Source organism: Salvelinus alpinus, chromosome 9 (assembly GCF_045679555.1).
Source record: "Salvelinus alpinus chromosome 9, SLU_Salpinus.1, whole genome shotgun sequence".
Taxonomy (NCBI): Eukaryota; Metazoa; Chordata; class Actinopteri; order Salmoniformes; family Salmonidae; genus Salvelinus; species Salvelinus alpinus.
In genome coordinates, this window is record NC_092094.1 from 43,107,471 (window position 1) to 43,121,378 (window position 13,908).

The 13,908-nt window shown below is 43.8% G+C and overlaps 1 protein-coding gene across 1 annotated transcript in view; it reads right to left on the minus strand.

The window, feature by feature from the left end:
* The window catches only part of LOC139530149 (A disintegrin and metalloproteinase with thrombospondin motifs 20-like), a 135,114-nt gene that overhangs the window by 98,069 nt on the left and 23,137 nt on the right, over window positions 1–13,908 (minus strand). Inside the window, exons 4-8 of the mRNA XM_071326289.1 lie at window positions 7,438–7,730; window positions 5,277–5,360; window positions 4,809–4,933; window positions 4,653–4,693; window positions 4,252–4,357 (exon numbers count right to left, since the gene is read on the minus strand). Of these exons, the coding sequence (XP_071182390.1) occupies window positions 4,252–4,357; window positions 4,653–4,693; window positions 4,809–4,933; window positions 5,277–5,360; window positions 7,438–7,730 (649 nt within the window). The remainder of the gene's footprint in view (window positions 1–4,251; window positions 4,358–4,652; window positions 4,694–4,808; window positions 4,934–5,276; window positions 5,361–7,437; window positions 7,731–13,908) is intronic.

Here is a 13,908-nt window from a genome sequence, read left to right on the forward strand (position 1 = left end):
CTGAGTTCAATCAGGAAAATGGCATCTCTGGAGGGAGATTTGCTGAAGTAATGTGCACTTAGATCATAATCTTCTCCAGCTATAATAGCGTACTGCAATACTCTACTCATACAGTCAGGCTCCTATTATTGAGCTGCAATAAAACAAGCTTCATCCCAAACAGATGACATCATCATATCCATCCCTCCAACTTCTACAAAACAAAACATCTATAGAACGACTCTAGAAGACAAATCAACTTTTTTCTAGACTTAACACCCTATAAATAACAGTGAGAGTAAGGGAGTAACTTCCCCGGTGAAGAAGAAGACCTGATGACTTTCTCTCCATATGGGGGAGAACAAAAACAAGACTTAATAAGTCTGTGGGGACTGCAGCAACAGGCTTTGTCAGCACTCTGACAGAGCGAGAGATCAGCAACGTCATCATAACATCGCTGCAAAATCACAGCCTTGTCACTACAGAGACGGAGCTTTGGGAGCCACTACACACACACGCACGCACACACACACACACGCACAACAATCTCGTCCCTCTAGATTTATGGCCTCCAAAATCCAAACCTCATCCAATCAGCCACTCTGCTTGTCCATCCTGAGATGCCAGTTTCCTTCCATGTCTCAGACTTTTGCATATATTTCTAGGACGTTAAAAAAGATAGCCTGTCTTCCATCCATAGCTCTAATGACTCATCAAAACGTCCGGAAGGATCAGCTGTGATCTAAGTCTAAGACGGCAAGGACTTGGTAACATTTGACGATTAAGCACTTTCAACATTATTAAGCCATGTAAGTATTAATTTTTTTATTAATATCAAGTGACTCCAACACACTAGCAGAGCCCAAAGTGGCTATTTGTACCAACACATTTCCTGAGTTACTGTATATGAAAAAGGCCTCCTATCCATTAGTCTGAGCTAAGGGTTCCGTTTCGTTATCTGCAACAGAGCGTTGGTTTGTTCCACTACCTGGCTGACACTCTGTTTCTCAGAGCGTTACACACTCAGGAAAGGGTCTTGTGAATATAGCCCAGCGATTAAACGCACCAAGAGGCAAAGCCAACTGCCTGTCCAGCTGTTTGAACTTTAGCATAAACAGATCCACACAAGAGGGCTGGTTTCCCCTCGCTAGGCCCAAAGAGCCCTGTCTCTGGAGGAATGTGTGAGGAGCAGCACTGAGTCTCAGGCGGACGGTAAGCCAGCGCTGGTTCAATAGTAGACAGAACACATGTTGGATTATTTTGACCCAGCCAATTGGGTTGCGTGAATAACCCAACATGTTGGGTTGATGGAAATACCCAAACATGGGTTAATTTAACCATCAGTTGGGTATTTTTGGTGGCGTAGTTAAGTGGGCGGCAGGTAGCCTTGTGGTTAGAGCACTGGGCCAGTAACCGTAAAGGTTAGTAGATCGAATCCCCCGAGCTGACAAGGTAAAAATCTGACGTTCTGCCCCTGAACAAGGCAGTTAACCCAGTGTTCCTAGGCCGTCATTGTAAACTGGCCGTCAACTGACTTGCCTAGTTAAACAAAGACAAAATTTAAAAATATATATTCTCATGCTGGGTTCAGTGGGTTGACCTAGCAGCTGGGTCTTTTTCAACGATTATTTTCAGGAGGCGTGGCTTTAATTAAGAAAGATCTTATTGGCCACCTGTGACATTACTAAGATTATTTATTACATATTATTATAATTATTGTATCCCAACAATGGAATTTACATGTGCTTTTAGGGAAGTCATTTTTAGCCACCCATGAGAGTAAATGCCATTCCTGTTCATCTGGTCTGTTGCATAGTTATCACTTATTAAGGTCAAACACTGACATTTCTGTAGCTTCAATGACAATTGCAGAAGTGTATGACTGTCTAATAGTCACACCCCTACTTAACTATGCCACCAGTCTTCTGATCTGACGCGCTGGTTCATATCTCAACAACCCAACAGTTGGGTCAACCAAACAACCCAGCGGTTGGGTCAACCAAACAACCCAGCGGTTGGGTCAACCAAACAACCCAGCGGTTGGGTCAACCAAACAACCCAACGGTTGGGTCAACCAAATAACCCAACGGTTGGGTCAACCAAACAACCCAGCGGTTGGGTCAACCAAACAACCCAGCGGTTGGGTGAACCAAACAACCCAGCGGTTGGGTCAACCAAACAACCCAGCGGTTGGGTCACCCAAACAACCCAGCATTTTTTAGAGTGTAACAATCAACAACTGGCCAGAGTAGCTGGAAGGGAAAGCTGTCACTTTTAGTGATCAGGGGAGGCAGGAGAGAGGGAGAGGGGGAGGGAGGAGAGAGAGAGAGGGGGAGGGAGGAGAGAGGGAGAGGGGGAGGGAGGAGAGGGAGAGAGTTAAAGTTAAAGACAGTTTGCATCCCTCATAACTTATACCCAGTTTTTCATGGTGATTTGGGCCTAATGTTTAGAATGCATGCAGTCTTATGAGAGATTGGGTCATATGTTGTGACACAAAGCGGTTATTCATATGGCTTCTCTTTCCATTCACACATGTGGTGACATCTGTGTGTTGTGGAAGCAGGCCTAAGCGGGGACCAATGTTATCATAACAGTGCTATTACACAGTAATTATGCAGTGTAGTATGAACACATTGTGATGAGCTCTATTTTACACAGTTTAGGTAGTGTTATCTTTCTTTACGGGGTAATGTTTAGGACAGGCTGGTGGACAAGTCAGCCCCTGAAAACCAACATTATTCAGCCTTTGATAATGAATTGTGCTCCGTCCCCACTAAATTAAATACATTTAATATGTATGTACATGTACTTGTCCCTACAATGACCACCTTCCATCTCGACGCCTAGTTGAAAGCAATGGCTGCCCCATGCAGAGGCCCCCGGTCCACCACATCTAAAGCCCAGGCAGCAGTGGCTTTCAGTCCCAGCTCCTCCTCATCCCCCTGGCTGCCTCTACAAAGCTGGAACACCTACAGGTTTAAAGCGATACTTCGGGATTTTGTAGTTTGAAGGATGTTGCTAACTAACGCTAGCGCAATTGCTAACTAGCATTCACGCAATTACTGGTATCTGCTACTTCAGTCATTGCGCTAATGCTAGTTAGCATTGGCTCGTAAAACTACCTCTAACTTCCTTCATACTGGACACAGAGATATACAAATGGTATCCACAAGTTCATCTGACTCTGGGGAAGTAGATAAAGGGCATCATTGCCAAAATCCTGAAGTATCCCTTTAACTCAGGGCACTACACTAGGAAATTAAGACTAGCATGTTATTAAACCTCTTTTTTTCCTTTATTATGTTTTGCACCTGCATGCACATGCACACCCAGGATAATAGGGCTTTTGTTGTGCAGGGGGCCCGAGAGGTAGGCCCAGGAGGGGACAGGCCCCAGGGGCCCGAGAGGTAGGCCCAGGAGGGGGCCAGGGGGTTGAGAGGGGTAGAATGTACTTACACTAGTGATAGGAAGTTCGACTCTTTTTACTGATTCAGATCTTTTCAACTCCTTCAGTTAAAAAAATAAAAAATCATTCAATTAATTTAGTTGATTTGATTCAGTAATGCCTAGAGCGTGCAGGACCACCTTACCAGCAAACAATGAACTAAAAACTTGAAAGACTCATGATTCTAAAAGCCTCTCATTTATCATAGGGCTCTTTTAGAAGCTGTCATTTGGGACTGAGACTTACAAAAGTGTGCTTCAAACAATGTACATTTGTGATGGCTAGGGATACAAATAAGATAATTTCTTGATACCTTTAAAACGATGTCTAGTTGTGGCCGCAACTGGACTAGATTGTGAACAATTCTTGACTTTCGTGAGGAAGATAAGCACATACTGTATTGTTCGCGAACTGCAGCAGCCCCCCAAACGATTTGTTCTCGAGTTTGTTGAGCAGAGGCAGGCTGTGTAGGCTGTGTCTTGGTTCTACAAAGCTGTGTCATTCGATAACATTCAACAATCAATGAATTACATTCATTCTTGCACCATGAGATCAATTATCAGTTCTACGTGTCTTTTGCTTTCTCTATGCTGCCTGCAACATGATCTATGTTAGACAGTTGGTGGTTGGAGCACGTCTCTGGAGCCGCTGAGCTGGGGGAGTGCGTAATAATCCTGCTGTAGGTTTCATTTCAGCCAGCCAGCAGGTCAAACGAACGACTAAAATGAACGAGTCACTTGGTAAAATGAATCATGACTCTCGAAGTCAGTTAAAAAGAGTTGCTCAAAAAGAATGAATCGTTCGCGAACTGCACACCGCTAACTTACACATGGCCCAGCTCGTGAGCGACGGTGAATGAAGCGCTGAGTCCGTTCTCTTCGCTGATGGAGCAGCTCCGGTACGGGTCACACATGGTCCCCAGCTCCGCCAGCCCTGGAAGGTCACCAATACACAGCGGCTTGAATGGACGGAGAAAAAAAGCCTTCCACCTCTACAGGCGATTAAGCCGTCAAACTTGTGTTTCATAAGAGAGACCAGTACTACCCTCCATCCTCCCTCTCACTACACCGTTCTAATCGGTCACTATATTAGCTGTAAGCTCCTGAAATAAACTCATTATTGTATATTAGCTGACTGTGGAACATTGAAACAGGAGTGGAAAGTTAACCCGGAGTCACTGAAGGTGACATGGGCACAGTTAAATCTGAACGTGAAGCCGTTTGTTTACCCAATGTGTCACACTTGTCTTTCGCTCGGCAGATGTCTTCCCTGTGAGAAGACACAAGCACAAGCAAAGGACACCATTATTCATCATCTCCATGCAGTTGTGTGTGTGTTAGGGTAGTGAGACAGTACAGTTCAAAGGTGAAATAGCAGTAAGCACCTTGTTATGAGGAGTGCAGTGTCGTGGTGGGAAGGGTGACTGTCGTCCTGGACATTTTGGGTCTGTTGCCAGACACAGAAGTTGTGGAGTGTAGTAGCAGCATTGAAATTGATTGAGGGCCCATCCTGTGAGAGATGACATAGAGACAGTGGTGAGGATTTGAACAGGTGTTCCTAGCTAAAAAAAAAAAAAGCTACAAAATGTAACCATGTATCTGAAAGTGTCAAGTATTTTCATCTGAGTTAGTTATCTGCCATTACAAGGCCATGTGCTGAATGCCCCTCAGCCAGTCCTAGTTGAATCACAGCTGTGGTAGTAGCACAGGATAGTAGCATCCTTTTCTCTGAGGAGATTTCTCTTGAGGCTTTCCTCTGAGTGCAGTGTCCTTCTGAAGGGCCATAGAGAGAGGCTGACGTCAGCTGTCTCAGGGGGTACTCACTCACTGCAGCCCTCAGCGCCTGTTCTCACCTGTTCATTGTGGATGACGATCAGCTTGACAATCATGACGTTGATGAGGTTTCCTACACTTGGGTCGCTGTAGACTGCAGCAACCTGTGACAAGATGAACACACAGGCAAGAAACGCAAACATCTACTAAGGGTACAGAAACAGACAACACGGACTAATGTAAAGATGATTATTACTTTGAATGAGAGTAGGTCTAGAGACCATGTTCTGAAGGCTTGAGCAAAATAACAGGAACAGTTGAAGAAAGGGAAGATTTTATTCCTTCAGGGGGGGAGTTGACATTTTGAACAAAACGTCAACATTTCAGCAACGCTTGACTTGTGTGTATCCCACCGCCCCTTGGACAAAACTGTTTTTGTGTGCCTTTCTTTTGGTTCAGCCCTGTCAGTGTGGGTCACTATCCTCCTGGGGCTATCCTAACAGAGCTCTGACAGGAACTCATTAGCCCTCTATAAACATTTAGCTTGTCAGTGCCTGGGGGGCTGAGTGAAGCAGATACCTCCTCTGGTAGGGGGAGAGAGAGCGCATGAGAGAGAGAGGAAGAGTGCAAGAGAGAGGGAGAGAGAGACAGAGAGAGGGAGACAGAGAGACAGAGAGACAGAGAGACAGAGAGACAGAGAGACAGAGATTCAGAGACAGAGAGAGACAGAGCGAGAGAGACAGAGCGAGAGAGACAGAGCGAGAGAGACAGAGCGAGAGAGACAGACAGACAGACAGACAGACAGACAGACAGACAGACAGGCAGACAGGCAGACAGGGGGATAGACAGGCAGACAGGGGGATAGACAGGGGGACCCAACTGTGTGCTGTAGCCTAAACTACAGCTTCACACTGGTACATAAATGGACAGACAATCAAGGCTGTGATACACTCGAGGAATGTGTCTCTGTGGTCAGTGTAAACACTATGACATCATATCAGAGGGCTAGCAGCCCACCCATTAGCCCCCTTCTCCACTAACAGGCACAACGTGCTGTCACCATGACGATGACGGATCAGTCTTGGCTGATTTCCCTGTTCTTGTTTAAAATGCTGGGTCTGGTTTCTGTTGGTTTGGCCGGAGCGTGGCAGGTCTTTTTGATTGAGTGGCCTTGACAGGTTTTTCTTCGACAGCTGTGTGCACGTGTGTGTATGCACGTATGTGTGTTTGTGTTTGTGTGTGTGTAAAGATGTAGGATCTTAATTTGAACCAGTTTGCTACAGCAGGAAAATTATCCAACAACAACAGGAAATGTGAATTATTATGTGGATTATATTTCATGGATGTTTTGTAGGGATTGATACATTTTCTGTTAGGGCAAATAAAGTCTGCAATTTTCAAGTAGAAATTACAAGCTTTAGAAGCCTTTTTAAACCTTGAATACACTATAAGTTTGCATTTCCTGATATGCAGGAAAATTCCTGCAACAACAAGATGATCAAATTAAGATACGGCATCTGTATGTGTGAAAATGTTTGTGTACGGCCATAAGGTCATTCATAATGTCTTTAAGGGCTAATGCAGAGGCCCATGTGTTTCCAAATACATATTTGTATTTGTGTGTTGTGATAATGTGGTAATGTGGTAATGTTGTTGTGGTAATGTTACCCAAACTAAAAGCCAATAAGATCATAAAGAGTTGAGTCAGCTCATTGAACCCCCTTATGAGCCACATCTCTGACTGTGCAGGAGAGCTTGCTATCAGGTTAACATTAGGAAGAGAAAATTGTCTATCAGAATTCGGCAAGTCAAGGCTTCCAGGGTGTTACTGTATGAGTGACACACTGAACAATACTGTATGCATCTCCTTTGTGTAAAACATAGTTCATGGGTTAAACCTCAATCCACATGGCTGAAAACTAATGGGCAAAACCCAAACAGACCATTACAGTGTAATATAATATATACTCAACAAATTGGGAGACACAACAGTGATCTTGACATTGATTAACAAAGAGGGGTAATGATTGCAGGTGAAAACTGTTATCCTTAGATAATGAAAACAGGGTACAATAAAAACTCAACCAAGCTACCAACCAGACACCAATATCATTAACCAATAAGTAAATGACTTTGTACCACAGAAAAGTCACATTTTCTGAAATCCGAGTAAGTTAGAGCAAAGAACAAATCTACATTCAACAATGTGTTTTTCATAATAAAAAAATATATTTTACTTACTACTGACATGATTGTTAGGATGTAGTGCTCGAGGTTGCGTCCGTGGTGGCGCGCCATCTTGACGTCAGCAGTCAGCATCAGTTCCACGTAGCGGGGGTACGAGAGGAACCTCTTCTGCCTGGACGGGGCTCTGTGACGGGGGTCAGAAGAGTTGGTGGTGTGGTTGCCTACGTGGTGTTCTGTCGTGTGGTCTATCTCGTGGTGGATGTCCATTCTATCTCTCAGGGAATCCAACTCTTCTCCCATACTCCTATCGCTCTGAAGATTGACAACTGGTCTTTCCGATCCTTCCCCTGTCGGAAAATAGAACAGAGTAACAGAGTAGAATAATCGGGTTGAAGGTCTTATGATTATAGGAACAGACTTGGACCTGAGAGTAAATAGTGGAACACGTTAAATTATTTATAGAATACAAAAAAAAATGAGTACCGGACATACCTTTTATTTGACATCTACTGGCATTTCATTCCACAGTATTACATGTCTGAAGCTAAAGAGAAAGGCCTCAGCTTAGCCACATTCCACTGACATACAGTAATCACCACATATTGGACTTTAAACCAAAAAAACGTTCAAGGTTCTGAAGAGAAGTTGTAGCGAACGACATAGGGTCAGTCACAGAGGTCTGAGGGTTAGAGCTTGAAGGTCAGAGAAGCTGCACCCCTGGGCTTCAAATTCGACTTCTACAAACACAGAAAACCACACTATTTCTACTGCTGTCTCTGCATTCAACAGGGGCCCTCCAAACGAGAACATGAAGTTAAACCACTTCACTTAAACCACAGCCCGTATATCACAGCAAATGAAAGGGCCACTAAGGGAGGACAAGTTGAACAGTACAGCTGAAATGCAACAGATACTAGATTCAGACGTTCAGACAGTTATATTCAGGCCAAAGGAGAAAGACCTTAACAACCTCAAAAGGTAAAAAACAGTATGGAAAGCAGCCATATTCTCTGGCTACATGTAATCCATTGGCATCACTTCCAACCCTTTCCTCTGTTAGGTGGACCTCAGATGAACTGCACGTGTAGCACAGCAGAGCTCAGTCAGTGTGAGATGAGAGATTCCTTTACCATGATGACAGGGAAGGTAAAGAGAGGGAGAGAATAGGAGGAAAATAGAAAAGAACCCTTAGGACAACCTAGAGAGAGCGAGAGCGAGAGAGAGAGAGAGCGAGAGCGAAAGCGAGAGAAAGAGAGAAAGAGAGCGAGACAAAGAGAGCGAGAGAGAGAGAGAGAGAGAGAGAGAGAGAGAGAGAGAGAGAGAGAGAGAGAGAGAGAGAGAGAGAGAGAGAGAGAGAGAGAGAGTAAGAGAGAGAAAGGATAAGAAGATTATAGGAAAGCACCCTGAGGCCAACCTGTGGAGGTAAAGGAAGGGAGAGAGCTTAATTATGCGTATCTATTTTGTCTGAGAACAGTTTCCTGGGATACTTTGCTGTTGAGGCACAACAGCACCAGGGAAGAGAAGCTAGTGCCAGGGTTGTGGGACTGTGGGGGACCTAGCTTCTAGGTGACACTCGGAGGACCTGAGCCCTAGGACCATGCCTCAGGACTACCTGGCATGATGACTCCTTGCTGTCCCCAGTCCACCTGGCCGTGCTGCTGCTCCAGTTTCAACTGTTCTGCCGGCGGCTATGGAACCCTGACCTGTTCACCGGACATGCTACCTGTCCCAGACCTGCTGTTTTGAACTCTCTAGAGACAGCAGGAGCGGTAGAGATACTCTTAATGATCGGCTATGAAAAGCCAACTGACATTTACTTCTGAGGTGAGGTGCTGACTTGCTGCACCCTCGACAACTACTGTGATTATTATTATTTGACCATGCTGGTCATTTATGAACATTTGAACATCTTGGCCATGTTCTGTTATAATCTCCACCCGGCACAGCCAGAAGAGGACTGGCCACCCCTCATAGCCTGGTTCCTCTCTAGGTTTCTTCCTAGGTTTTGGCATTTCTAGGGAGTTTTTCCTAGCCAAAATGCTTCTACACCTGCATTGCTGGCTGTTTGGGGTTTTAGGCTGGGTTTCTGTACAGCACTTTGAGATATCAGCTGATGTAAGAAGAGCTATATAAATGGATTTGATTTGATTTGGGGGGCTTCACTTTCCGCTTAGGCAAGCTCCCGGCTGCCCACAAGAGGCTACATTGTTTGGGAGATAGAGTGCAGCAGTAGAGTACAGCTGCAGAGGGTCGTACACACCCCCAACCCAACCCTTCCCCACTTCTGAAATAACGGACCATCTCAGTCAAAGACAACGTGCTACTACGGAAGGGAATATTGGTATCACATTAACAAAAAGCATTCAAGAGCAGAGAGAGTAAAGAGAGCATGCATGACATGGCTGCAATGTTTTGGTCCAAGATCAACAATGTATCTGGATGGATTTAGTTTGGCCAGAGATATGTACAGTACCAGTCAAGTTTGGACACACATACTCATTCCAGGGTTTTTCTACATTGTAGAATAATAGTGAAGACATCAAAGCTATGAAATAACACATATGGAATCATGTAGTGACTAAAAAAGAGTGTTAAACAAATCAAAATATATTTTATTTTTGAGATTCTTCAAAGTAGCCATCCTTTGCTTTGATGACAGCTTTGCACACTCTTAGCATTCTCTCAACCAACTTCATGAGGTAGTCACCTGGAATGCATTTTAATTAACAGGTGTGCCTTGTTAAAAGTTCAATTGTAGAATTTCTTTCCTTCTAATTGCGTTTAAGACAATCACTGCCCTGTGTATTGGGAACACTGCCCTGTGTAGGGTGCCGTCATTCGGATGGGACGTTAAACGGGTGTTCACTATTATTCTACAATTTAGAAAATAGTACTACTTTGAAAATTCCATATGTGTTATTTCATAGTTTTGATGTCTTCCCTATTTTTCTAAAAAGTACAAATAAAGAAAAACCCTTGAATGAGTAGGTGTGTCCAAACTTTTGACTGGTACTGTATGTTAAAAAGTACACCAAGCATCAGCTTTTCCGCATTTGAGCTGATTTATAGCCACATGTGCTGAGATGTCTGACTCGGAATGAGGACTTGCAATTTTTCTGCTGCCTCACAGCTGAGGTAAGACCAATCTCTATGGCCAGACAAACCGTCCTATCAGAGAGAAAGAAGAAGACTAGAAGACTGTGATCCAAGCAGCTGCCGGAATGAGCAGTTAACTGGTTATATTCATTCTTTATCATGTTGTTGTCCTGCACTGAGATCAGTACTGAGACTGCATCAAAATACAATACTATATCGTAAAGTGTCTGCCAGGCATCCATGGCAATAGACAATATATTGCCCAACACACTTTATTTCCTACCAACTGCCTTTTACTTCAGTATCCCGATGAGGAAGTTACTACATATACTATACACTGTTTACTTCTGGTTAGTGCTGAGTGATTAGTGCCTTTTGAGGTTGGTCGGGTTTTGGTTCGATTATAAAAAAAATAATCACAGCTTTCAATTTTGGTTATTTTTCACATTAAATGCACTATGCATTATGTGGCTTTAATGCTGTAACAACACAGAATAAAACAATTAATCAAAGTCCCATGATGGTAGTGACTGCCCATTACTGCCTATCACTTATTAACCATAATTTATTCACATTACTTAACCTTAATAAAATATTTCAGTTGTTGTCACACCCTGACCTTAGAGAGCCTTTTTATGTCTCTATTTGGTTTGGTCAGGGTGTGATTTGGGGTGGGCATTCTATGTTCGGTTTTCTAGGTTTGTGTATTTCTATGTTTTGGCCGGGTATGGTTCTCAATCAGGGACAGCGGTCTATCGTTGTCTCTGATTGGGAATCATACTTAGGCAGCCTTTTTCCCTTGTGTCATTGTGGGAAGTTGTCTTTGTTAGGGGCACTATAGCCCTTGTAAGCTTCACGGTCGTTTTTGTTATTTCTTGTTTTGTTGGCGACATTTTACTATGTACGCTGACAACGCTGCACTTTGGTCCACTTCTTTCGACGGTCGTGACAGTTGTAGGTTTTTGATTACTTTATTATTTAATTCCAAGTCATCATCTCATCTATAGAACTGCTGCCTACGCTGTCTGACAAAATCACTATTTTAGTAGTTCTTCAAAGTAAATAAGGCATACTTTTATGAATGCTGAATATCAACTATCAATCACTTAGATCATGTATTTTCAGGTAGAGATACCCCGCGAAGCAACTACTCTCTATCCCTCTCGGTCGCACGTTCTTCTGTGTCTTCTTCCCCCAGACCGTACCAGTAGGCGCATAATATATTATGGTCATTGTAGTTAATTACCACGTTTTCTGCAATAAACTAGGTAGAATATTGGCCTGTTGGAAACTATAACCTCCCATCGCACAGTTCGGGCTTGATCTGATATATCTCTAGAGAAACTGTGCATTGAGCTCACAGAGAAAAACGAACGGCACTCAAATAACTGAACCAACGTTGGTCAATTAGTTGTTTAAAAAATGAAAAATAACCAACATTTCGGTTAATCACTCAGCACTACCTCTGGGTAACCCTGTCATAGTGAGTGTCACGTTGTGGTCTGAGCACCCACCAGCTACTCTATCAAACCACCAAGACAGAAAGAGACTGTAAGAACGATAGAGAGGGAGCGAAAAGAGGGAGCGAAAAAGAAAAGGAAAAGTCCAAGATCAATCGAGCGATGCCCCTGGCACGGCGGGCACACGAGATGGAGCGTGACACCCTGGCACAACGGCACACAGCTCCTGCCGCCGTGATGCCCTACCCCGTGCCAGTGGCAGGCGCCTGTGTCAGCGCCAAGCCCATCAGCCGGTGCCCACGGCCCATCCACACAGCTCCTGCCGCCGTGATGCCCTACCCCGTGCCAGCGGCAGGCGCCTGTGTCAGCGCCAAGCCCATCAGCCGGTGCCCACTGCCCATCCACACAGCAGCTGAGGCTGCTGAGCCGTGGCGAAGGATTCTTTTTCCAGGAACTAGAGCGAAAGAGAGCTCCAGAACGCCACCAGACAGATTTCTCACTGCAGAGCAGAGTGCACAATCCCGCATTGTGGAGAAGGAGAAAGGGTGGACTAGACGTTTTGATGTTTCTATGTAGTGTGAAGTGAGAAGCGAATAGGGTGGAAATGGAGTACAGTAAATTGAGGAGCAAGAGGAGGAAATATGGCCAACGTAATAATAGCCTTTAAATCACATTAGATTAGCTACACAAAACCTTTCCGAATTCGCCTTACAGTCAAATCCCCTCTCTCACTGGCCGGTGAGCTGCTACTTACACTGTGAGAAGAATAGTTTGGGCTGGCCCTGGCCTGAATCACTCACAGGACTAAAAGTATTCTCTGACAAACCCAAAAATAGGGGAATTTATCTCTCAATTAAAAAACTATAAAACATGTAGAGATATTTATCAAACATTTATTAAAAACTTCTGCCAGATGTTTATAAAACATAATTAAACATCCATAAATCCCCTCTTCCAGATAACTACAGCAGTAACTCATACTAGCAATGCAGCCCAACACATAATGACATTGCAGTCCAGCCCTACACTCTTAGAAGTAATGGGGCCTGGAAGAACCTTTCGGAGTTCTGAAAACTGCCCTCTGAAAAGTGTTTTCGAGGAACCCCTGTGTAAAGGTTCAAACCAGAACCTTTTTGTGATGGGAGGGGTTACATTTTTTTACTTTTTAATAATATATTGTAAAGGTGTCAGCCTATCAGAATATTGGAGGCGTTGCTTATTTGAGGTGTGGCTTTCAGATAGTTATTTTTGGTCACCTGTTTGAGTAAATGTCATTTGTGTTCATATTGTTACGTTTGTACACTGCAAACGTCAATTTCCCTTGAATATTTCTGCAAATTACATAGTCTAATATAATTTTAACATTGCTGATTACTTATAGTAATAAAGTGGTAACTACTCCAACTTCGGGATTTGCATAGGCTCTTGAGGAACTCATACACCTCTATAAGCCCCAATGAAGCTACAAAATTGTCAGTGTTCAACCTTAACATGTGATGACAATACAACAGAACATATGGACAGCAACGACATTTACTCTAACGGGTGGCCAAAAAAGATCTATTTGAACGCCACATCCCTACTAAGCTACACCTCCAGTCCAGGGTTCTTCCAGGAACCCTTTGCTACATTGAAACATCAAAGGATCCTTCAAGAACCCCCCAACTAAACAAAGGTGCAAATATAAACCATTGACCAGCAATGGTTCCTTGATGAACTCCAGGGGTTCCTTGAGGATCTCCAGGGGTTCCTTGAGGATCTCCAGGTATCCTCGAGTCACCACTAATTCTAAGAGTGTATAATGGCACATATTTCTGCAATGCGTGCCATCAATAAAAAACAGTGTTTTTGTTGGCACTTATATACTCATACATGTAACTGAGAAATCCAAAGTATTTTCTGGTACAACGCCTGCCTTTACAGAGCAGGAAACGGTAGGGATTTCTAATCCCAATAACGTTTTACGACT